Below are 27,055 nucleotides of genomic sequence, written 5' to 3'. Positions count from 1 at the left end.
GAAATTTTTCCAGAATGTCTTAAAATATCAGTTACAATACCAATCTTCAAAAAAGGGGAAAAAACTGATCCAAATAATTACAGACCGATATCTCTAATCCCAATTCTTTCTAAAATATTAGAACAAATATTTGGTCTACACCAACAAATTTATTCATATTTTGAAAAAAATAACTTGTTCTGTGATAGTCAGTTTGGTTTTAGATCAAATTTGTCCACAATCAAGGCCTTGGAAAATATAATTACAGATATTTTTAACGGTTGTGATGGTAAAATTAATATGTCTGCAACATTAATTGATTTGGCTAAAGCTTTTGACTCAGTCTCTCATGAAATTCTTATTAAAAAATTGGCTTTTTACGGAGTAGTTGAAAAATCATTAAATCTGTTAAGCTCATATTTAGTGAACCGTTTCCAGCTGGTGCAGGTAAATAATTCAAGATCTAATATGTTAAAAATCAAAATTGGCATACCTCAAGGATCAGTCCTTGGGCCTCTACTTTTTATTGTTTTTATTAATGATTTGCCTTGTTTTGTTCCCTGTAAAACCACTCTTTATGCTGATGATACTACATTCCTCACAAGTGGTCAAAATCTGAACAAAGCACTTGAAGAACGGGATGGGGTGTTAAAGTTGGCTGAAGAGTGGTTTCGGGGAAATGAATTAAGGATTAACAACTCAAAAACAGAAGAAATTCATTTTAACCTTAGAATAAATTCTAATGAGAATAAATCAGTAAAATTGCTAGGAATCCATATTGATCAGAAGCTGAATTGGATTGAGCATACAAACTTTTTATGTAGTAAATTGGCTAGAACTGTATTTTTATTTAACAAATTAAAGAACAATGTAAGTGAACAAATTATTCTAAATTGTTACTACGCATTTTTCCATTCTCACCTACAATATGGTGTTCTCTTATGGGGTAACTCTGTAGGAGCCAAAACCGTTTTCAAATGGCAAAGGAAAGCAGTCAGGTGCATTAGAGGAACAATGCCCAGGGAAGATTGCAAAGCAGATTTTAAGGCCCTAAATATCCTAACCCTTCCATCTTTATACATTTTAAATTGCTTATTATACGTAAAAGAGAATATAGACCAGTATAGCATCCGATCTGACGTACATAAACATTACACAAGAAATAGCCATCATCTCAACTTACCACTTACAAGACTTACACTTACACACAATAGCTACAAATATCTTAGTATACAATTTTTTAATAAATTGCCCCCTTCTGCAGTAACGATTCCAATAAAAAAATTCAAAACAGTCCTTGATTCATGGTTAAAATTAAAATGTTTTTACTCTGTAGATAAGTTCTTGTCCTTGGAGGTTTTAGATATAAGTTTTTAAATAATTTATTTAAGATCAAGCTTCCTGTTATTTATTATGACTATGTTTAATGCTTTAATGATAAGATGCCATTTGACAATGTCAATTGCTTTTGTAGAGCTGAAAGACAATAAAAAGATTTGATTTGATTTGATTAAGGAGGAGAAGAAGGTGAGCACTTTATTGACTGTTGCTGGTGCTAAAACGTATAGTTTTCTACGGGATCTGTGCACGCCCGACGTACCATCGAAGAAGAGTTTTAAGGAAATAGTGACTATCATTAAGGATCATCACTACCCGAAACCATCGTTCATCGCCGAGAGATACAAGTTCAGCAAAAGAATCAGCTGCGGAATACATCGCGCAGTTAAGGAAGATGTCTACACATTGCGATTTCGGCGCATCTTTAAATGACTACCTGAGGGATCGTCTAGTCTCCGGAATCAGGAACGAATCGACCAAACAAAAATTGTTAGCAGAAACCAGCCTAATCTTGGACCAAGCCGTCAAAATCATCACGTCAGCAGAAGCCGCTAAGAAGAATGCCGCAGCCTTGTCGATCAACGGGAGCCGCAACGTCGAGCGACTACAAAAGATGACGTCACACCTTCGCAGAGTACCAAGATACATTTTAATGGTTCCAAGATACTCCTATAACAGCCACCCCAAGCTATAATACCAAACGAAAGTAATGATTGAACAAAAGCAAAGTAAGCCATATTTAATTCCTTAACAGTCAAAATTTCTCTCATGTGTTTGAAGGCAAAAATTAATTTCCTAATTTTATTTCTAACATAATTAACGTGATCTATCCATTTTAATCGTTCGTCAAACAATACACCTAGATATTTATAAGAGTTGACTTTTTCTATACATCTACAAGAATTACTTTGATAATCGTCACATTCGTGGATTGTGAGATTGCCTAAATTGAAGTCTGTACTCTTACTAATAGATATAGGCATGAATTTTGTCTTAGAAACATTTAATGAAAGAACATTTTGATTTAACCACTTCTTAATTATCATGAGGTCGTGTGTGGCTCTGTCATACACCTCGGGCCAGGTCCTTCCTTGCAAGAAAATTAGGCTATCATCGGCAAATAAAAAGATTTTACCAAAGATGTTTAGTCTTGAAATATTATTTATATAAATTAAGAATAAAACTGGCCCAAGGTTGCTGCCTTGGACCACACCATAGTCTACTGGCAATACATTACTAGTAATGTCATTAATGGAAACAAATTGTGATCTGTTACAAAGGTAGCTTTGAAACCATGCAAGGGAGTTTCCGCGAATACCAATGTATTCCATTTTTCTCAATAATTTTGAACGGTCAACAGAATCAAATGCTTTTTTTAAATCAAGGAAAATTAATGGTGGATGATTTTTTTCTGAAATCGCAGAATTTAATTCTTTATTAATATCGAACAACGCATCTGAAATATTTTTGTCCTGACGAAACCCGTACTGACGCTCGCTGAGTATGTTATTTATTTGTAAGTAAGTAACTAATTGGTCTTTCACAACTCTTTCAATCACCTTAGTAAAAACACTAAGAAAGGAGATTGGTCGGAAATTAGTTTTATTTGTGATGTCATTTGATTTGTATAGAGGAAATACTTTGGCTAATTTAAAACATTCTGGGAAGGATCCTGTGTTAATACTCAAGTTGACTATATGTAACAGTGGCTCCCACAGGATATTAAAATTATTTTGTATGACGTCGGCCGATACACCATCATAGCCCGGAGCAGACCCTCCCCTTAAACTGAAGACATAGCGTCGGAGATCTAGTTCAGTGATTGGTTGAATCGTAAAGTCGCAATCAAGGTGGTAGTCAGAGTCATTCAAAACTGGGTCCCCACTATAATCAATTGCGTCAGCGAGTGATTTACCTACTTCCGAAAAAAAATCATTTGAACTCATCTGCTACTTGTTTGCATGTTGTAGAAATCGGAGATTGCGAGCTAGAAACAAATTTTCCAATAGGAAATGGTTCTTTTTTATTTACCCTGCCAGCCAGTTCATTGATTAATCCCCATAGTTTCTTGGGATTTTTAGATGCTTCATTAAGTTTTGATCGGTAATAATTACGTTTGGTTTGCTTTAAGTTAGTATTAACATTTGTCTTTAAATTATGGTAAAATTGTTTCAATTCTACATTAAAGGGTTGTCTTTTAACTCTTTTGCTGATTTTATCTCTAAATCTGATCTGTCTGATTAAGTCAGACGGTTATCCATGGTTTGAGTTTATTGAGCCTTGTTGATTTGTTACCAACTAATTTCCTTGAAGAATTTATACAATTAGGCCTAACAATTATATTACTAAAATGGCTAGAACAAAAATTAATGTCGTTTGAATTTAAAACAGGGGCCCAGTTAGAATGTGTCAGTAGGTGTGATAGTGACGTATGGTCTATGTACGTGTGTGGAGTAGTGTCTTGTGACAAAGCAGGTTGTGTTGTAGTGGGTTTAGTAATAGTGAGGCCAGTGCTGTAGTGATCAGTGATGGTCGTTTGAATCACAGCTGATTTAATATCGCATTCGTCGTTATATTTTACAAAAATGTGATCCAAGCAGTTCTCGGATACCCCAGACACTTGTAGGTTTGTCAATACATTGTACAAATCCTCCTCCTATTAGGCAGCTAGCATCTCAATTACGAATATCTTAACTAAACTATATCACAATATCAAATAACTGCTTTGTAAAACATCTGTACTTAATAAAAAGAATGATTGAATTGTTTATAATTAAGAATTTATTCATTTTGTACCAAGATGAGTTAGACAACAATTAAAACAGAACAAAGAATAATAATACATATTTTCATCGATTTAAAAAATTAAAATTGAATTTCTTATGATTGTTGTTTAAGTTAAAGATAAACTTATTAGAAATACTGTACTAAAATTATATAGAAGGCCTACATACATGAAATGCGTTCCTATTTAGATTGAACTTGATGTGTGTCCAACTCCTCCTGATGACAGATCGCAGCATCCTTATCTCTTGGCTTGACCAGGACCTTGCCAACTTGATATTTGTCTAACTCCTCCTGATGACAGATCCGAATCGCAGCATCCTTCTCTCTTGGCTTGATCAGGATCTTGCCATTGAAGTACCCAGCGAAGTGGATGAGGCCGTCGCGCTGCATCCCCCTCGCACGTCGTAGGAGTTGTTTGTTGGAGGCTGTTAGGTGGTCATTGACGTAAACCGTCATTGATACACCATCATAGCCCGGAGCAGACCCTCCCCTTAAACTGAAGACATAGCGTCGGAGATCTAGTTCAGTGATTGGTTGAATCGTAAAGTCGCAATCAAGGTGGTAGTCAGAGTCATTCAAAACTGGGTCCCCACTATAATCAATTGCGTCAGCGAGTGATTTACCTACTTCCGAAAAAAAATCATTTGAACTCATCTGCTACTTGTTTGCATGTTGTAGAAATCGGAGATTGCGAGCTAGAAACAAATTTTCCAATAGGAAATGGTTCTTTTTTATTTACCCTGCCAGCCAGTTCATTGATTAATCCCCATAGTTTCTTGGGATTTTTAGATGCTTCATTAAGTTTTGATCGGTAATAATTACGTTTGGTTTGCTTTAAGTTAGTATTAACATTTGTCTTTAAATTATGGTAAAATTGTTTCAATTCGATCGCAGCATCCTTATCTCTTGGCTTGACCAGGACCTTGCCAACTTGATATTTGTCTAACTCCTCCTGATGACAGATCCGAATCGCAGCATCCTTCTCTCTTGGCTTGATCAGGATCTTGCCATTGAAGTACCCAGCGAAGTGGATGAGGCCGTCGCGCTGCATCCCCCTCGCACGTCCTAGGAGTTGTTTGTTGGAGGCTGTTAGGTGGTCATTGACGTAAACATCGCTCGGGTGTAGGATGGGTGACAAGTCGGTCGACTTCAGATTCCTCTTCTTCCTCGCAGCTGTTAACCATTGATCCTTGACAGTTCTTGAGATAAATTGCGCTATGATAGGAGGGTGCGCTTGTTTCTTGGAGTATAGTCGTAGGCGGTGAGCGATCGACACGTCCTCTCTTCTATAGGTTAGATCCAAAACAGCGGCAAGTCTCCGCAGGACATCATAGATGTGTGTAATCTCAACCTGTAGCGCCCGGACCTCATTATCTAGTGCAGCATTGACTTTTTCTAACTCATCACAGCGCACATTCAACGACTGCTGGCTTTGATCTAGGGTGTTAAATTTGCTATTTAGTTTTTCCATATCTTCTTTTAAGGAATCTAGACATGATATTACGTTACCAACTGCAGCATCCGTGTGGTTGTTCAAATCCATCTTGAAACTGCTCAGGGCCTCAACCAAGGTTCTCTTGTCGACGGCGGCAGATGAGTCGTTACTTCGCTAAGAGTTAGAAGATTCGCTCTCCATCACACAGTTTTCACACTTATATGACTTAAGCTTAGTTTTAGTATGATTTTGAGAGCCTAACGCAGTGCACGTGGGGTGGAATTCCGAACCACAGTCAGTACATTTAGCGATTAAATCACTCTGTTTGAAGTCTACACTACACTTCACACACTTTACAGGCATTTTAGTCTGTCACACGCAATTAAATTAACAAAATAGTAATAACTGAATAAACCGGCACAGTTTATAGGTTATGCAGACAGGAATAGACGTTGACTAGATATGCGGCGAGCCAACTGATAACAGGTCCGCACACATTGAACTCTGGACAGCAACTGGACAGCAACTGTTTTGATGAGAGATTACAGGTCAAACAACAAATGGTTACAGGGTACTGTACACAAGCAAATCAGTCCTGTTATGTATGAAATAGAGTTAAGCAGTGGCGGTTCCAAGGGGGGGGGCTACAGGGGCTAAAGCCCCCCCCCCCTTGGACCCTAAAGAAAATAAATTTAATCGTGCATTTCGTCCTTAAAACACGCAATGTCATACAGATATCAATGTAGTTTTTCTTAAACTTAATAAGTGATGGCAGGAGCATTATTAAGTTCCTCATAGATAAACTTTGTGGACAATATAGCACAACAAATAAAACAAAATTACGCTATGGAAAGTTGTACGCATGATCATATTTTTACAGCAGTCAGCTGTTGACATGCTAGGGCCAAGGCGGGAGCATCTAGCGCGCGAGCGAGGACTGGGAAACAGCTGATTTCCTGATGTCCCATAGTTAGTTGTCAAATTGTCTGCTAGCCACTAACATTACACAGGCATCAATCAGCAATCAGCGGTAGCACCAGTAGCCAGTAGCCTATTACCATTGACTAAGCTAGTGTTAAAGTTTCTATAGTCAATGCTATTACTGAATTCGATACTATACCATTGTGACAGATCTATGAAATGGAGAAAAACGTAAGGTTAAAAAACGTGTCTACCTACTTGCTTTTCGTGACATAACAGGTGCAATGGAAGGTTTTAGAACAACTGGGCACAGTTCTATAGTCACCCAACGGCTTTTAGGAGGATATGGCCGTAGTCTACAGTATGTTTTGAAATTCATGAATGCAATCGTCATAGTTTAATTTTTATAATGTCTATTTGCTCATGACAAACATCAGGTTAAATGGGAGTTTTTGGACAATTGGGCACGTCTCTAGGTGTTAAACATGGCTTTAGAAAGTCACCAGACGGCTTTGAAAATTCCAAATTTTCCCGGACCCCCCTGCTTTATTGTGGGGTGCTCCACACCCCCCAAATCCCCCGGTAGCCCCCCCCTTGACAAGGTCCTAGAACCGCCACTGGAGTTAAGTTCAGGCATTGTTACTAAGCGTCACATAGATCAGCTGATCGGTTTAAATAACAGTCCGCTATACAGAGATACGGGTTTTGCTGAAAATATTGTACATAGAAACGTGGCAACCCCTACATCCGCTAGCTCAGACCCAGAGTTGGCAACAAGTTGGCCGCAATACCAGAGGCATTGTACTTCTTCCCCCACCAAGGACGTAGTCAGCAAGCCGGTTGGCATAGCAACCACCCCCGCGAATGGTAGGTCACTCCCCTCTTCACCAGCGCGGCGATCTACATCACCAGCCAGGAAGTCACTCCCCCCTTCCCCCACACATCGTACTATGCCCGTATCCGCCTGCGTAAAATCAGCTGTGCAGTAGTGATAGTAGTAATAACACCTGTCAAAGTCCACCACGACGCAATCCTGAACGCGTTAGGAAACCTATAAATACATTAGACTTATGATTCTTTTACCAATTTGTATTTGTGTGTGTGTTTGCTGTTTACCATGATTCTTGATGTTAAATACTATGTTATACCCAATGATGATTATACATTTTCTGATTGTTGATTAGGTTAAGCGCCAAGAAATATCACTCTACCACCATATTAAAAGCGTATTAAAAGTCAACATTTTTTGCAGTGTTTTGTTCAAATTTAAAAGGGAGGAAATTGTAATATATCTTAAGAATATTAATATCCGTTGTAACTATGATTTCCTTGTACATCACGCCACTGTGAATCGTATGATTTTCAATAAATCTCATTGGCTACAAACATCACCTGATCCCCTCTCCACCTACATCACACCACCGTCCATGTCCGTCCGTCCCTGAACAGCCTAGTCTACATCCAAAACTCAAACCTTAACCATCTCTTTGTAGCCGTGTTTTAAACATGTAAAAATATCGTATTTATTTCAGTCCACTTCCTTAGTCCAATTCAACCCACGAACACAACAGAATCCTTAAGTCTCGAATAATGGGGAGTTCTTCTAAGAATGAATGTTACTCGGTTCTAGTGTAATTTGGAACAGGTTCATCCCAAGTTAGCCCTGTTGTCCAGAGATACTGAATAAGTGTTTTTGCCCAAAAATTACGGGTGTAAGAAATCCTGGCAAATCGTACAGTTTAGCGATTTTAGATAATATTCTTCTCTATGTAAGCGTAGCACTTATTTCAACATCCTTAACCTTATAAGAAAGCATGTCGGTTTCTGGAGTCCATTTTAGGCCTAGGACATTGAAGAAGGCTTCACTATTTTCAGTTAACTCCACTGGAGTCTATTTGTGTTAAATTGGTACTTGGTCCAATAGTTGGGATGCGTTGCTAATCCATTTTCAGAGCTCAAAACCTTCTCTAGAGAGTAAATACTTGAGTTAATTTTGTGCAGCCATCACTTCTTCATCAAGATTCCCCAATCCGGCCATGATGTCCTCATAAAATATTGATTTAGTTAGAATCTCAAACGCCTTAGGGTATGAGTGACGCTCGTCATTGACCAACTGTCAGCCACCAGAATCTGGTGATACATCTGAAATATATCACAAGTGAACACAAGCTTATGACACCTAAAGGACAGCAAGATATCACTGATATCATTCTGCAACTTCAGACCAGGCATGAGGACATCGTTTAGAGAGACGCCATTATTAGTTTTAGAACTACCATCAAATACGACTCGTATGTTGGATTTTGAGGGATTTGTGTGTGGAGGAGTTGCACCACGTCCAAAGCCTAACCTACAGTTCGTTAACAATATTTAGGCGGTTTCAGGGGAAGAAATCTATCCCCTCCACTTGACTCTTACCTTTAAAATAATAGCTCAACAGCTGATTTTGAGCAACATACATTAAATACATAAAAAGTGGTGGGGGAACTTCCCTCAAACCACCTAAATATTGTGAACGAAGTATAGTCCAGCTTACCGTCTAGCGGCTTTGGACGTGGTGCTTCTGCTAAGTTTTTAAGAGCATAAAGTGCGTGTGACGACCAATCCCATGACGTTCAAAGCTTGTAGAAAGACTATGTTTCTTGCAGTTACTGTACTTTTGGACATGATGAGATTTGGACTTTGTACAACAGTTGAATAGTTTATATTAAACAGCTCAGAAATTATATTTTGGATGTTGTGCAACACTCCCTATATATAGATGCTAAGATCACAAGTGACTTAGTAAAAATTGGAAACACACATGATGTGTGTTTATACATTAATAATACTTTTTCTGTGTAGGTTGTATGCCACGAGTCGTCACAACTGAATGTGTGTGTGTCGCCTGCTCCACCCCCACCGCTCACATTAGCCTCTGTCAATCTCCGTACAGACCTCAACCCTCACTCTCATCAGCCAGAGATCATCATGGCCTCTGTCACCACTCACCACAACTACTGTATTGACAAGCAAGTCAAAATGCCATTCCAGGAACACTTCTTTGGTATACACATTTCTTATTTGCTAGAGTTTTTTTGTAAATAAAATGGAATGCAAGCGTTGTAAATTACAATAATGTGACAATCGATCAGGAGAAGTGGATAAGAAGTACTGGGTGTCCTCGCAACAGGCATTCCGGGAACTATACGGGAATTTCATGATGGGGTGGCGTGAATCATATGGGAATTTTGTCAAAAGTGGGGTGTTTTTATTACCGGGTAAGTGTCAGATACTGGAAATAGCTAACCGTAAAAGTAGTAATAGACGATATTAATGAAAGGCAATATTGTGCAATGATAATATTGCATAATCATAATATTTTATGAGTCATTAACATTGGTTTAAAACCAGGGGATACTCAATCTCAGTAAACACCAACCAGACACTACACAACAATAAATATAGCTTATAATGAAACATAACATATAAATGTGTCTGTTATCTCTAACACTCACACTCTACGTGTTGCAAAACCATTGCAAAATGGAAGTTTGGGAATTAAATTAAAACAGAGTGAGGGTAATGAATGTAATGTGCTATTGGCCCGAGAGATGATTGCGTCTCTCTCCACCTACCTTGTGAGAGAATTTTTCTCTTTTGTCCCCAAACAAACCTAAAACCTCTTGCGCCCGTATTTATTAAAGCAGCCCTGAGTGAGTGTATAAAAATAATATCGACAAGCATTGATACTTCCTTGATTCAAAACAATAAAACATTTCATAAATCACGTAAAACGATTAATCTAACTTATACATAAACATTACAAGACTAATAAGAAAAATGGAGTTTTACATAAAGAGAAAATTAAATCGTCATGTCAGTAAGGGGCCGGCAGTTTGCTTATAGGAGTACGCAAATCAACCTTACACGAAGTGATTCGTAAAAGATTTAATCTAACTCCATATAAGATTTAACTATTGCATGAAATTAAGCCAAATTATAAATCCAACAGACTTGACTTTGCAGTTTCTATGATGGTAAGAATTTCGGAAGATGAAATTTTTTTAAACAGATAGTTTTTACAGATGAGGCAACATTCCACATTAATGGCACAGTTGTACAGGGTATTTTTGACAGGGCTATTGTTGTTTTCAAAATATATTCACTTGCTGAAGACGCTTCAAGATGGTATATAGCCTAATGAAGGAAATAAAATATTTCATTAATAAAATATGTTAAAGAAAATAACAGGAACTTAAGTTTTAGCATTGACTACACACCTGATAACAAACTACAACGATAGATTTCATTAGGCGATAATTAGTAATACAAGCCCCATACTGCCTCAGTTGTAACAAAAAAAATATATTATATATACAAGGAATTTATTGATATTCTGTAATTCCCCACTTTTTATGTTGATGGAAGGGGAAATCTAAGGGAATATTAGTAGACTTGTAGGAATGTACACGGGTATTCAAAAAAGGTGGAGACATAATTTCCGTAGGGATTCCTTTCACAAAATATCATAGCCACTTCCATTTATAATTAGAGTTGTGGCAAGCTAATCTTAGAAAGTATTGTGTCAGAATACCGATACCATTTATTTTAAATTTTAATGATTAAGGAAAGCTGGGTCCAGTTTCGATCCATCAAAAAGATTTGTTTATGGGAGATTTTTCTAAGTATCCAACAGTTGATAGTAGTTGTCAAAACAATTGTGAGAAACAGGACTGAGAGTTAAATAAATTCACTGTTACTACCCTGTTTCAAAATAAATTTACATAATCTAGAAATTTATTATAACTTAATACTAAATAAGTACAACTCAAATTAGTCAAATTGTTAATGCAATATCAAGGATTACATTTAAATTTAAAGCTTAATCTAAACCAATTATTCCGTCTTAAAAGTTCAGATTTGCATTTAAAATAGTTAGGTCTGCTGTACAGAAAATTTAAGGTCGGTACAGTATGCGGCTACCACTATTTTGTTTGTTTTCCTCTCAGAATTGTATTCAAACCATTATTTTAAATTGTAATACATTGAGATTACTATAATAATGGATAGTATCCTACATTCATGGTTTTCTAACAACAATTGCAGTATCACACATTATTAAAACCGTTTACTCCTAATAGGATTGTTTCAAGAAAGAAACACAGTTAAGATAAAGGCTTTACCTATGTTACTACTAAGATAAGTTAAGTAGTGATGGGTCGATACTACATGTCAAATGTCGGTTCCGCCGGTTCTTGGCAAAAGAACTGGAAGCGAGAACCGATAGTAAAATGTCGGTACCGATACCTCCGCTTCAGTACCGATAATGCCAAAAAATACCAATATCGTCACGATCGTGCAAGACGACGATGACGTTTCCGTGACCGCAGGAGATAATTTTGCCGCGATCACGGATGACGACGATGACGTAACCGCGATCCCGGGAGACAACGATGACGTCTACATGGCCGCAAGAGATGTTCATGATTTTGTCACGATCGTGGACGACGACGAAGACATTTCCGTGACCGCGGGAGTTCATGATGTTGTCTACACGGCCGCGGGAGATGTTCATGATTTAGTTGCGATCACGGGGACGATGATAACGTCTACACAATGACATTTCCATGACTGCGGGAGTCAATGATGATGTTTACACGGCCGCAGAAGATTATTTTGCCGCGATTGCGCTCGCAGTTGTCAACAATGACGTTACCGCGATCCTGGGAGACGACGATGACGTCTAGATGGCCGCTAGAGATGCTCATGATTTTGCCATGATCGTGGACGACGATGAAGACGTTATCGCGATCCTGGGAGACGACAATGACATCTAGATGGCCGCTAGAGATGCTTATTATTTTGCCACGATCTTGGACAACGATGAAGATGTCTCTGTGACCACGGGAGTTAATGATAGTGGCTACACGGCCGTGGGAAGTTCCTAATTTTGTCGCGATCGTGGGAGACGATGATGACGTCCATACGATGACGTTTCCGTGACTGCGGGAGTCAATGATGATGTTTACACGGCCAGGGAAGATGATTTTTCCGCGATCGTGATCACGGACAACGACGACGATGTTACTGCAATCCTGGGAGAAAATGTTGACGTCTACATGGCCGCAAGAGATGCTCATGATATTGCCACGATCGCAGACGACAATGAAGACGTTTCCATGCCCGCGGGAGTTCATGATGATGTCAACACGGCCACGGGAGATGTTCATGATTTTTCCGCGATGGAGGGAGACGATGATGACGTCTACACGACTGTGAGTGATGTTCATGATGTTGCCGCAATCATGGTAGATGGTGATCATGTCTACTCGGCCGCAAAAGATTTTCATGATCTTGCCGCCATCCGTAAACCAATGATTATGTCTACACGGCCGCGGAAGGTGTTCATGATCCTGCCGCGACCGTGAAAAACAGTGATGATGTTTCAGTAATTGAGAAAGATATTTCGTATTTTGCAATGATTTCAGAATACAACGATTATCACGATATTACTTTGAGTTTAACTGTACTGAAAATATCAGGCTGGCACACATCTATATAATACCTTAAGTATGGTAGTTATTTGATATAATAAGAAGGGTTTACACTTGGAGATTGGCTAGTTAGAATGTTACATTGCTGCTAGGGTTGGACGGGTCCCGGAATTTCGGAAAATTTTCGGGAAAAAAATATTCCCGATTATTGGGACGGGATTACATTTGATTCGGGAATTTTTCGGGACGGGATTTGATCCAATCGTCGGCGATTTTGCCGCTTCATGAATGACGATGATGCCCCTATCACGAGAGATTTTCACGATAGTTCCGCGAACGCAGGAGGCAAAGTGATTTCGACGATCGTGCCATGACCGTGAGTCATTTCGAAGATCGTGCCATGACCGCGAAGTCATACCGACAATCATGCCGTGACTGACGTGTTTGTGGAGTCATACCGACGATTGCGCCATTACTGCGAGTCATTTCGACCCCGAGTTACAAGCTTCTATACCTGTAAATTTTTACTTAATTTTTTGGTTTTTATTGATCAGCCACAAATGGTAAACATTGATTTTGTTTGTCTTTTTTGGTAACTCCAATACTCAAGACTTTCTTTTTATGCAGAGGAAAATATCCCGTCCCGAACTAAAAATTCACATTTTTTACTTGAAAAACACCCTAATATCCTACCTCAAAAATACTTAATAAAGACACAAAGACAGAGGCTGTTGTAGTATAACCAATACATTCAGAAAACTTTGTATAATTTATTTAAAAAATGGTATTGGTATTGAGAATTGTTTTTTAGGTATCGGTATCGAGAATTGATACATTTTGGTATCGATCGACACATCACTGATTTATCAAATATTTTTAACACTTTTGCTACATTATATATTATTTTGATTTGAATGTGTTTGGCTATTTAAGTGTTTTTTTTTTTAAATACGAATAAGTTTTATTTTCTTGATTCCTGAAGTTGATCCCTGTACCAACCTATACTAAAAATTACTAAAATTATACTTTACATAATACTGTAAAATTGAAACTGTATTGATATTTTGTTTTTAAAATATAAAAATGAAGTAGGTAGCCTATACCAAACAAGTAAAATAAGGTACCAATGGTACCGGAACCGATAACCGAGAATCAATTTTGGCCAGGAACCGGTACCGGTACCCACTTTGAAAAAGTGGTACCGACCCATCACTAAAGATAAGTCATAGCCATGATGAGGTTTTTAAAATTAGGTTAACAATTTTTAAGAATGAATATTATGTTTGAAACAACAATTTGATAAGTTAGTTTCACACAACTGGTAAATTATTTCGAACTAGGCCTAACACAATACCTGGGTGTTCCTTTTACCTTAGGCTCAATTCAATTTTCTTAGTATATTTTAAAGCTCTTCCAAAGAATCAAAAGACTCAGGCCTAGACCCAATTATTTATGAGGGTATATATAAATGTTATTGGAAAATTTGCTAAGATCTTATATTATCATATATACAAAGTTTTTAAATTAATCCAAACCAAAATGGCAGTTTCCACTACTTATGTGATCTAAAATCTATAAACATTCATCACATGAAGTGGTATGGTTAAATTTTATTTCTAAAAGTGTTAGCAGATGTATTTTATATTTTATACAACATATGTAAAGAATAAAGATTAAATGTTTCTATTTCATCCCAGTACAGATACAACAGCTAGTAAAATATAAAACTCAAAAAAGTTTTGTTAACAAAAAGTGATATTAAAAGCTGATACATAATGCTTCCTAGTCTCTAGTGGGTTTAGTAACCATTACAATTTGTTGAATTCATGGATGAAGGGAAACCCAAGAAATAATGAAAGAACAAAGAGAAAGAATAATGATGTTTTTAAGTTATCTTGATGAGTTATCAAATGTTTTATAGGTTTACAAAATAATTATTTTCAACTACATCAATTTATAACTATGCTTCTCTTCTGAAACAGCAAAACCGGGTGCGTAATAAACATCAATGAACTCAAATATCATGATTGCACAATGTTGTATTTTGGAAAAAAAATGAAAATCATGACATTACTGTAATTTTAATTTGAGTATTTCTTTTGGTCCCTGGCATTTCATATCAAATCAATGCTAAATATTGTAAAGAAAAATAAATAATCTTTACTTATATTTTTGGTAAGGAATAACAACTACTTTATTTCCTTACTTAATTGATCATTCCATCAAATAAAATCACCTCACACCTTTATGTAATACAATTCAGGTATTCCATACAGGTGTGAGTATTATAAAAAGTTGCCCCTGGTGGGGGTTTGAAAATGAAATTTAATTAATTTAATCAGACAACTGAGGACTAATCACAGAGCTGGCAGTGGAAGTAAGATGTTGTTTTGAGCCCTGGTAATTATATATCCCAGAAATCCGATTTATGGACCGTGAGAGGTCTGATATGTCCTCCTGTAAATACCTTCAATGATCTTAAACTCAACACTTCTTAAAATGTAAATAAATGTATACCAATACTCTGAATGCAAAATGTACTCTTTGTTGAAACTTTATTAAGAAATGGCAATGATTCTGTATTACTGAAATGTTAATACCAAACACTGATTAAACCAATACGTAATAATTTGTATAATAATATTCAATTTACTGATATTATATTTTACTGCAATTGTTCGGTTAAGCCGAATACCTTGACCAAGACAAACATAGGAGAATTAATAAAATTGTTGAAAGAATAAGCTCTGTATATTGTCACTTTAAATATTTATAAATGTCACAAATAATCAACAATAATTCAAATTCCTGCTCTACTAACACTTCGATTGAATAGGGGAGAGTATTGATTGTGGTTTTTTGACTTTCTTTACTGAGATACTGACAGCAGAGCCTCGGGAACCTAACCTAGGTTTGATTTATTTAATCTATTTTTAGGCTATTAGGCTTCCCAAATTAGTGTATTTATTAACAACTGGCCAGTTGATCTTATTATGCAAAGGGGCTATTCGTAGTTCTGTGTGCAGCACAATCGACTACTGAGTCGATTGTTTAATTTAGGTTAATAAAATGACTTTTTTATGGCGTTAATGGAAGCCTGTCCTTATAGCCTGTATTGAAACCTACCCTTCAACCGGGACAATGCTCTAATTCAAACTGAATTTGTACACAATCAAATACTCTCAGAGATCTCTTTATGTAGTTTAGAAGTGATTTAAAACCAAATATTTAATAAGAACAATTGTAACAGCATTGCGTGACAGACAGATGACAATGATATAATTGAAGTTAAATACAAAATTTACAATATGAAATTTAATTAATATAAAAATTTACCCAAATTATTAATCCAATAACACCTACAAATGTATCACAGTATATATTCAAAATAAGTAAATGGCGCTAACTTTAAGGCAATGTGACTGAATTACATACTAGGACATGAAACCTGCAAGAAACATGATCTAACAAATGTGAATGTGGACAGATTGGCTCATTCTAATGATATAAATACAAATTACAAAAAACACTTACTTACATACACAGAAGACAATTTTGACGACACATAAACACACAATTACGACACTGTACTTGGGGTTGGCTCCACGAAAATGGTCAAAATTTGACAAATTTTGCCTGTTGACGTCGAACTTAAAGACTCGATTTCTTTAATCAATTCGTAATTTAGCAAACGCTGTTTCACGGTTCAAATACCAATGCACTCCGGAAATCGAACAATTGATTTCGTTGACGAAATACACGTTACGACTACCAAAAGTGAGTTTTGCGAATTGAAAAGGAGAATTTAAAGATTTCCGATCATTACGGCTCAGAGCCTGGTCCCCAAGTGAAGTGACCGTTAGAAAGACGTCCACACAAGTCAACAAGTTGATATCACTCCGCGCTCACGTGATTGGCCGTTGTTGGGTCCTTGCCTTCGCGCGTTTTCTGTTTGATTTGAATTTTAATCGGTACAATATTTGTGGTTATGAGTAATTCAAATTATGTTTCGGATGATTCAAAATTCATACTCAGAAAAAGAAAATCTAAAGTCAAGGGCAAGGAATTCCCGAAAAACAACTTTGTATCATTGTCCTGCTATTACAATCTCCGGTCTCTCCAGCCCTCTACTAGTAGGGAAGTGGTACAAGTATAAATATAGCTTCAAGTTGCACCCTCCCCTTCCCCCTCGCCCTACTTCGAGGTCATTGCCCAACCCCTCCCACCCTCCTACTGTTTTGCCTTTCTAGTATTTCTATTCTGACGTTTTCTTTAAAAATTAAATCTATTGCTTGCGTAACAGTAAAGTAGTCGATTTTCATACTGTAAAACAGTTTTGTACAAATTTAACAGCCATTATAAAAATATCATTTTCATGATAAAATAGGTTTGTGATCTCATAACAATTACGCTAGTAATAAATCATGGAAGTCGTAAACGTATAAAAGTGATAAACTTGAATGAGCTAAACTACTGACTCACTGAGCTCTTGGAAGTACTTGACAACAATTATTGTCGTGATAAAATATTAATTGATTTGGGACTGCTAATGGGGTTTTTATTGCCCCATTACCCTTGTAATAAATTATGAAAATCGTAAACAAACATCTGATAAACCTTTTATGTGCTCCTAACCAACAAAAGTGAGCTGAAAGTAATTATTATAGGCTGTACTGAACCAAATTAGTACCAAGTAAAATACTGTACCGAACTGATGGTGGTAATTAACTCAGAAGCGTACTGTAGCAACTTTTTCGGTGCACCGCAGACCCCTAAATTAGTTAAATTGTTTATCCTAGAATCCCGACACAAAGCAGATTACTACTTTTACCAGATATATGTTGTACTTATATCAATCCTGTTTTAATAATATGAATGTTTACCTGTGGACTAAATTTGTTTCCCGACGCCTGATAGAATAATGCATCCAAAATCATGTTACAGCACTTTCCCGGCCATCAGGAACTGTTTTCCCCATTGACCTTAAAGACAAGTTGAAGAAGGACCCTCGTCTCAAAGTAGAGCTTTGTAATAATGAGAGAGCTCTCTTGTGTTACCTGTTGGCCAAACTTGGCACATTAGATCCCGACCTTGTGGTGGGCCATGGTCTGTTGTCAGGAGATTTGGATGTCTTAATTCATCGGCTAGCTCACCTTAAAATTCCAAACTGGTCGAGGATTGGACGATTGAGGCGGGCCAACATTCCACCTCCTGGAAAGGTAAGATGATTGGGACTATAATTTATGAGTTTGAATATTCAAAAAAACACTAACTGTGCACTAAAATATACTTCCACATTAAGGCTTTTATTAACTAGAAAGCACCAGCAGTTTTAGGGGAAGGACACAGTTGGTAATTAGTTCTTTTTCTTTTTTATTGTTTTGTATTGAACAAATTAGTTAAATATACCTACATGTGGACAAATAAAATATTGCAAATTTTATTAAATTAATTCATGTTTGCATTATGTTATCTTGCTCTGTATAAATACTATTTGGAAATAACTCCTGCTATGGCCATCGCCATCACTTATTTACTGTAATTCTAGTGATGGGCTGATTCCTGAATTGGTCGATTCCCATACATTCCGATTCTAAAACTTTGGTTTCGATCTTGATTCCGCACTCGATACCGATATCTGTTAAAAATTCATTTAATAACACATATAGATTATGTCTGCTTCTCGCTATCCCTATAAATAAAGGAGCACGTTATTTTTATTTAATCTTTATACAATAAGATAACTGCATTGCTATTGATTAAGGTTACATAGATTAGGTTAGCCTATAAGGAAAATAAGATACTTCAAGAAGTCATACATTTTAACATATTTTATTAAATTAAATGAAGAAAACAATCACCGGTTTAGGTAGGCCTAAAATGTTCACTGAGTTTTTTGTTTACATAAGCATTTGTACATCTAGGCCTACAATGAATGTTCCATATTACACTCAAAGTCATTCTCAATATTGTCATCATCAATATCACTTAAATTAAATTACTTAAAGAATCACATAAAAGTCATGGAGTTTGTCACATCACTGGAACGGAGATCATAACCCATTTTGAACAACTCACTACGCACGCACAGCAATCAAACAAAACCAAAAAACAAGGTAAACAATTAATTTGCCATTTGCTAACTTACGATAGCTGTTTCAGTTCAGTCAGAGAGAAACAACATATAATGATAAAAATATATCATCATCGCAAAATAAATGGCCGTCTCCAATAGTCACCATGAAGCCCTGAATTAGCTGAACAGTTAGTATAAGTAAGCTGGAGCATTGATCACGCATATATAAAAATAACAAACAAAACTTGGCGCCTACAAACTCGCCCGATTTTGGGCGGGCGACACTCGTGTGCATAAGGAAACCCGCCTAATATGGGGTGGGCGATACCATAGACTAACCAACACAAGTAGACTTCCCATCCCATTGTAAATTTTGAAGCTCGTTTTTCGTGTCTAGTTCATGTCTGGTGACACTGTTGGCTTCTATTATTTTTAGAGTTAATTTCATGTTTTGTGATTTACTGTTTGGTTATATAACTAGAAGATGAGCTATTGCTTATGATTATATAGTTTTATTTGTTTTAAACGCTAACTGATAATGAAACAAAATGTATTTCAAAAGAAAAATGTATTATAGTCACAAATACCAACACAACAATGACTGAAAACTGAAAGTTCTCCACTGATAACAACCTGTGCGGAACTTCTCAGCAAGCAGTGGCTGACTGACCAAACAATGCATGTTTATTTGGATACCTATGTTAAGTTCTAATATTCTCCAGCCCAATTATAACACTCTGTTACTAAATCCTGCTGTTGTGTATGGCATTAAGTTGCTCAATGACTACAACCATTTGCTGAATCATGCTGATTTTATTCATAAAAACTTTTTTATAATGCCAATAAACGATGCAAACCATCTGAATGATTTTGAAGGATCACACTGGAGTGTTTTATTTTTTGACAAGGAGACCAACAAATTCTTCCACTATGACTCTTTAATTAACCATAATGTTGACCATGCAAAAGCCGTTTTACAGAAAATAACAGCTTATCTCGAAGTGACAAAGCCGACACCAGAACTTCTAGCTATAGACTGTCAGAAGCAGATTAACAGTTACGACTGCGGGATTTATTCAATAATGGCGATAGAACTAGCGATACAACACATTAAAAAAGGACAAGGAATACCAACTAATTTACTGAGCATGCAATTTGATGAAGCTGAGCTGATTCGCAAGAGAGGTTGCATGGCTTACATGATAAATAATCATCTTTGAACAATAAAACCACACATAGTATACTGGAAAATGAAACATCACATATGAAAGGAGAGTTCATCTGAGTGCCATGTTAGTGAATCAAAAGACACCTGGACCACAGTTAAGAAAAAAACTGGTAACAAAGAACCGAATAAACAACCGAATAGCTACTGAATTAACAGTAATTAACAGGTTCAAAGCTTTGGAAGAGATAACAGATGAAAACCAAGACAGTTTTGAAGACATGAGAGAAGCTAATCAGTCTGTTTATGAGAAACGAAGCACTGGTACCTACAAGAAGAGGGAAAGGCGAAAAAGGATGGATCCGTCAGAAAGAGAGTTCAAAATGAGGCTCATGTCCCTACTACTGACATTACTTTCTGCTCTGACAGTCAGGGAAGCTCTGTTCCACTGATGATTTCCCAAATCAGTTCAAATAAACTCAACACATTCAGCTATGTCAGAGCCAACACAACTTTGAATCAAGTCATTTACTCATCCACAATTGAACCAAAGAACCCAATTGTATTTCTAGGTGGTAGCGATGACAGCTTAAACAATGATTTTACTGATGTATACAGTAACCTAGAAAAAAAAAAACTGTCTTTGGTCAGTAGCACCAGGCCTGTTTTTGTGTGCACAATCCCGAAAAGATATGACACTCCATTGCATAGTGCACAGAATACAAATATTAATATAGTAAATAATTACATTTAGGAATTGACAGTGGATAGTTCTAAATAATAATAATAATAATAAATAAAACTGGGATGGGTGGCGTCGTCCTGTAATCCAGCTGCTAGGAGGTTACGAATTGTGGATATTTATAGGCATGCACTGTAGATGCTATACTTCCTGGTGTGGATTAACGTCCGCACGAGTGAGTACTACAACTATCTGCAGTGCTACCCTTAAAATTAGACCCATTCGTATATACCAAGGCAAAATATGTGGTTTGGACTCCACTATAACTGTAGGTCCCTTAGTTGCCATTAGCTGTATGGGCTATTAATTAACAGCTGTGTCTAAGGAATAAGTCGGCCTTAGTCACTAACAAGACTACAAGACAAATACTCATCCTACACTCATCTCCATTAATACTTGGCTTGAAATACCTACTTTGTATGGTCGCCATTTCATTGAAAAGTATTAAAGTGAGGCTGAAAAACTTAAGTTTAATTTACCTAAGAATATAAAAAAAAGTCACTTCACGACTCATAGCCCTCATTTGAATGTTAAAGGTAAGCAAGAGTTGGCACGTATTATAATCTATGTTTTCAGTCAGTGGCATGCAAGTAAAAACAAGAGCTCAATCAAATGAATGTCAGAAAACTGTAATAAATCAAAATAACATAAAATAAATGAAATTTAAAATAAAAAACATAATTATCTTAGTAAAAAGCAAATACCCCAACCCCAATAAACATTTCAAGACCAGAAATCAACAGAGAGAATGAAGAACCAATCTCAGTCATCGATATGGACATGAAGGACGATAAGGAAATACCAACAGATGGAATATGTTGCTTTTGCACATACAATATCGGCAGACCTAGAAAGTCCAAGAAATATGACTGCTGGTGTGGCAGCTACATTTCGAAAAATTTTTGGAAGACCCACAAAGGAAAACTGTATTAACAATTTCTTAGCATATCAGAAAAGTGCTGAGGGTGCTGGTGTGTATAGCCTCATAACTAAGTTGGAGTACTTCAACAAGCCAACCCATTTCGATTACGACACAGCTTTCAACGAACTTACTAAAGATTTTCAGAAAAAGGGATTTAAAAAACTGGTATGCTCTGCAATGGGTTGCGTAAGGGATTTGATTTCACCTAGTCACTTTATTAAAAATCTAACTGACTTCCAAAAAAAGACTGGTGCATTGGTGGAGGTAGTGAGTTATCATCAGAACTCCAAAAGGTTACTGTGGAGTGGGATGCCTCATCATTTTTTTGTCAAACGGCTACGCAATATAATTGCTAGCCAACACTTGTAGGAGACATCTGTTTTTGGTCGATCGCTATCGTCAATGGAAGATTTCAACACAGTCTCTAGTGTCACCTCCCTTCTGAGTGAGCAACCCTTGTCAAGCCAGTCCCCGACCATCGAGACCAGCAGGCCTAGTGAGCAGCAGACCAGTCCACCACCTCATCTAGTACCTGGCCATTGCAGTTACGCAGAATGTGTCTCCCTCAACACTAGTGCAGTTGTCAGTGTCAGTGGAAAGCAGAGTAAAAGTGATTTGATTGAAGTGTGTAATTGAAAAATAAATAACAGCAATTTAATTTTACAGCTGATCAAAATGTAAACAATTATGTTCTTCATAAGGATAACATGGGGACTTTAACAGCCACTGGGGCAGAGCCCAAGGGACATTTTCAAAAATGTAAGGTCAGTTTGCAAATCTACGCGACACGTCTTTCCAATGAGACGTCAATGGATTAAATCGGTTAAGATATGGCGGAGGAGTTCAACCGACAAAGTTTCATGTAGTATATTAATTATATAGATTTGGGTCTGAGGTAAATTATGCTTTAGTTGTTTGGATTTTAAAAAGTTGTTTGTTGATAGGCGAGATTCCAGGTTGAGAGATATCCCATGTGTGGACGCTTGGTCTGTGATGTCAAGGTTTCAGCTAAAGAGTTGATCCGAGCCCGAAGTTACGACTTGGGAACTCTTTGCCAATCTGTAAGTAAAAAACACAGCAAAACACTAAATATCAAGATGCTTTAAATAGAGTTTTCAAGAGTTTTTCAAACCTTCTTTACAACAATACCTTTGACTATTATTACAACTAGACATTCCATCGCCATGTTAATTTTGTAGCCAGATATTTTTTCAAAATCGTAGTTGATGTGAGCCACCGACAGATTGCGCTGATCTAAATTACTAAATTCTGTTAAATACACAAACTTTTTTACGAAGTCAAACTTAGGGAATGACGTAGGGTGAGCTATAGTAACTGTTATGACCCATTAACCTAGTCAGCAAAAAAAAAAAAAAAAGGTATAAAATCGAATTTTAGACATTAGCGCATTCTGTGACTGGTCCACACAACTACGTTCTTTTTTAATAAAAATTTGGCTACAGCTGGTCCATATAGATGGGATGTCTACCTTCAGTATCCAATAGTCAATGATGATACCTACATAGGATTTATTGGCATTCTCCCCATCGAGTAGTAACCGTTACTATAGTCATCATCAATATTGGGTTGATAATTTACTCATAGAGTAATATATTGTTTGTTTGTAACAGGTACAAAGCTAAAACATATGTCTTTAAAAAGCTATGGTGTTTCATCTCTTTCTGTTTTTGAACAAGAATAGTTGATGAAGCAGATGAAGTTCGGGTGTTTTAAACCCTAAGATTACAACAATAATAAATTTGTGACTTTTCATTAAAGTAGAGAGTTCATTATTTGCAATAATTGTTTTGGGATGTTTGAATGATTAGTTTGTTTGAGTGATTTCCCAGATAATCTGTCATTGAAATGTGAAATTAGATATATTATACGAGGATCCTTTTTTAAGTAAGGGCCATTTTTAGGTAGGCTACAGCTCCTAGTTAACGTGCACGCCGCAATGATTCTCCACACCGCTTACTGGCATAATTTGTGAATAAATTAGTGATGGGCCAGTTGCTGATTTTATCGGTTCGGTTTCGGTTCGGTTTTTTTAAATTGATTTTTGGTTGTTCGTTCTTTGTTTTTGTTTAAATTGTTCTTTGATTTTGTTTAAATTACTTATTTAAATACAAATTTTCTCTACTCATGTAAAGGTACCGTGTAAAACCCTATTTCATTTGCTTTTAATAATATTTTACTTTAAAAAAAATGTGTAGCATATATTTTTGTCGTGGTAAAAAGTAGGCCTATTGATACAATTTTTTTGTCACACTATCTGTACATTCGTCTTGATATTACTCCAAATTTAGCTATATTTCAGCATCTGTGATATTTTTTCTTTTCCTTCAATCATCTAAAATAACATACCATTTCTTAACGCACATTTTTGGACGTGGTCGACTTGGTTTCGGCGTTGGTATGGCGCAAGTAGGTGCCTATTATGTAACATAAAATTATGTTAAAGGTTGAGGAAGTAAGGCTAAATTGTTTTCATTTTATGCTATGGAGGTTGTGATTTCTTTATTTAAGGCAGGAAAATCTGTTCTACAGTACAATACAGCAGTAAATGATTGGTCATTATTTAATTTTTCAGAATACAGAATTTTAACAGAAAATTTAAAAAACCACCAACTAAAAACCTCACTATACCAAGGCCTGGTCATTTTTGTTTTGTTTTTTCCTACGATGCTAGGCACGAGCCTGGGATTGTTTTTCACATTACTTCAGGCTAGACCTAGGGGTTGCGGCATTATCACTTAGATAAAATCCATTGGTGACTTGGCGGGGACTTGACTGAAGTCCCGCGCTCTAACCACTACGCCGGCTCGCTCCCCTAAGGCCTGGGTCATGAATGATACATTATTAATGGTAGGGGAAAAAGGAAACGGTGATATAAATAAGTAAACACAATCATATAGGTACCTTTTTATTTTTGATTACATAAATTATAGTTTTTGTAGGCTTACATTGTATTATACTTACATAACATGCTGTCTTAAGTTGATCTCAAACTCAATTGAACTTAAAAACTCTTCGATTGAATATTCCCTTGTAAATATTCGATATTCGGAATAGTAAAATATATTAGATTCGAACCTAAAAATCACTATTCGCACATCTCTAGAAAAAACAAAAAACATTGTTTATCCAATGGCAATTAAGTCAAATATTCTATGTATTTTAATTTTTGGTATACACTTTTATTATTCATAGTAAAGAACAAATTACCATTTGAAATAATAGTTGTTTAGCGCAGCAACATGCGCCGGGTAACTGCTAGTAGTCTTATAAATATAGGGTCGTTTAATGTTTAAATAATTTATTAGTAGGTTAAACTGTTTGAATCAACAAGCTAAACTACTGAACAATAATTAGAACCCATGAAATAAAGAAAAGTGTACCTACATTTTACCTACTCACTATTTATACAAAATATTAATTTACAGTCAACATTTACAATTTAAAACTTTTAGTCCAGTGAATAGAGGTTTTTTAACTTACAAACGGTCCGGTAGTTCTAAATATTTTGTATGTTGTCTAGGATGGTAAGTAGGTGTTTAAAATGCCAAATGCACAATTCTCCCCCCTCAGCGCCCGCCGCCATATTGGAAAAATAAAAAAAAACCGGTACTTTTTAGAGATTTTTGCCTATATCTCCGTTTTGGTGCGTTTTAGCAAAAAATGTGTAACGTCAATGTTGTAGACAGTTAAATTTCCTATAATATAAGTTTAGCAATTTGTTTCTAGGACTTATGTATTAAAAAAAAAAATTAATTTTTTTAACAAAAAAAATCTAATTTTTTGGATATTTTGCCAAATTTCTAACTTTAGATCGCTGTAATTCAGTAATGGTCTATTCTAGAAAAACAAGTATCACAGTCAAATTTATAGAAAATTTAATTACCTTAAAATTGCTTCTTTTTCTAAGTTTGGTTTGGGGCTGAAAAAACAAACAAAACAAATTAAAAGAATGGGTCTATTTTTTGCTTATGTAAATTAAAAATTCATAAATTTTTTTACAGTTTTAACTTTAATTTTCAGTTAATAAAAACCATACTTACTGTACTTACTACATGTAACAGTGCAATTCTCACGATGCAGGTATATATTCCCCTTACAAATATCCACTAAGTGAGAGGTTAAATTTCAAACAACCCACCAACACAGCAAGTAAATTTTAAAAGATTCAATTATTTAAACAAAATAAGATCAAAATAAGAAAAATAAGTAGGGGTCTGCGGTACAGAAAATTTAAGGTCGGTACGGTTCGGTACGGCACAATATTTTGTACCTCTGTTCTCGGTACAAAATCGGTACGGTATGCGGCTACCCGTATGTTTGCGGTTTTCTTCTCAGAACTGTATTCAAACCGTTATTTTTAATTTTAATACATTGACATTGCATTAATTTTATCCATTGAAAATGAATATTTTCCTACATTCATGGTTTAACTAACAACATTTACTGTACCTCACATTATTAAAACCTTTTACTCCTACGAGGATTGTGTCAAGAAAAATATCAACACAGTTAAGATAAAGGCTTTACCTATTTCCTATTTTACTTTAAAAAACTTTGAATAGACATGATAAAGTGGTTTTAAAATCAGGATAAGAATGTTTAGGAATAAACATGTTTGAAGCATTAATTTACAAGATAATTTCACACAACTGGTAAATTATTTCATTTCCAACCAACACAATGTCTAGTTTAATTATTTTTTAAACTTTTAAAAACATATAAAAGCATTCAATATGAAAACGGTGTAGTTGCCAGCTGTTCACATTCAACAGATGACAAATAAGTAATTAAGTAAAATGGCAAAGAGCGTCTTTTTTATCAGCTTGAAAACTAATTATAAGATGGATACATCTCTTGCAAAGTTTTTTTCTGAAACTAAAATTTGGATTACAACAGAGTAATATTATTGTATTTTCATTTACAAAGTTAACATCCACACATATCAATCATTAGTTTATCCTAGACTCAATCCAATTTTCTTAGTATATTTTAAAGCTCTTCCAAAGAGTCAAAAGACCCAGGCCTAGACCTAATTATTTAGGATGGCCTATATAAATTGAGGAGGTTACAATTAGGGTAGCAAAATCACTATCATAATTCTAGTTCATAAGATTTAGATTGCATAAAGTACCTTCAACACAATAAAAAAATATAGGAAACAAAAAAAATTCAAATCTTAACAGCCACATCCAA

The 27,055-nt window shown here is 36.0% G+C and overlaps 1 protein-coding gene across 2 annotated transcripts in view; it reads left to right on the top strand.

Moving 5' to 3' along the window:
* Positions 1 to 27,055, top strand: part of LOC128982788 (DNA polymerase alpha catalytic subunit) — a 255,111-nt gene that overhangs the window by 146,946 nt on the left and 81,110 nt on the right. For both annotated transcript variants that reach the window (XM_054401789.1, XM_054401790.1), the window contains 3 exons: positions 9,305 to 9,506; positions 17,881 to 18,155; positions 22,786 to 22,902. In XM_054401789.1, the coding sequence (XP_054257764.1) occupies positions 9,305 to 9,506; positions 17,881 to 18,155; positions 22,786 to 22,902 (594 nt within the window). The remainder of the gene's footprint in view (positions 1 to 9,304; positions 9,507 to 17,880; positions 18,156 to 22,785; positions 22,903 to 27,055) is intronic.

Source organism: Macrosteles quadrilineatus, unplaced genomic scaffold (assembly GCF_028750875.1).
Source record: "Macrosteles quadrilineatus isolate MER2022 unplaced genomic scaffold, UCM_ALF_1.0 Scaffold_1__1_contigs__length_201487025, whole genome shotgun sequence".
NCBI lineage: Eukaryota > Metazoa > Arthropoda > Insecta > Hemiptera > Cicadellidae > Macrosteles > Macrosteles quadrilineatus.
The sequence above is the reverse complement of the archived record's forward strand: the minus strand, read 5'-3'. Positions and strand labels throughout refer to the sequence as shown.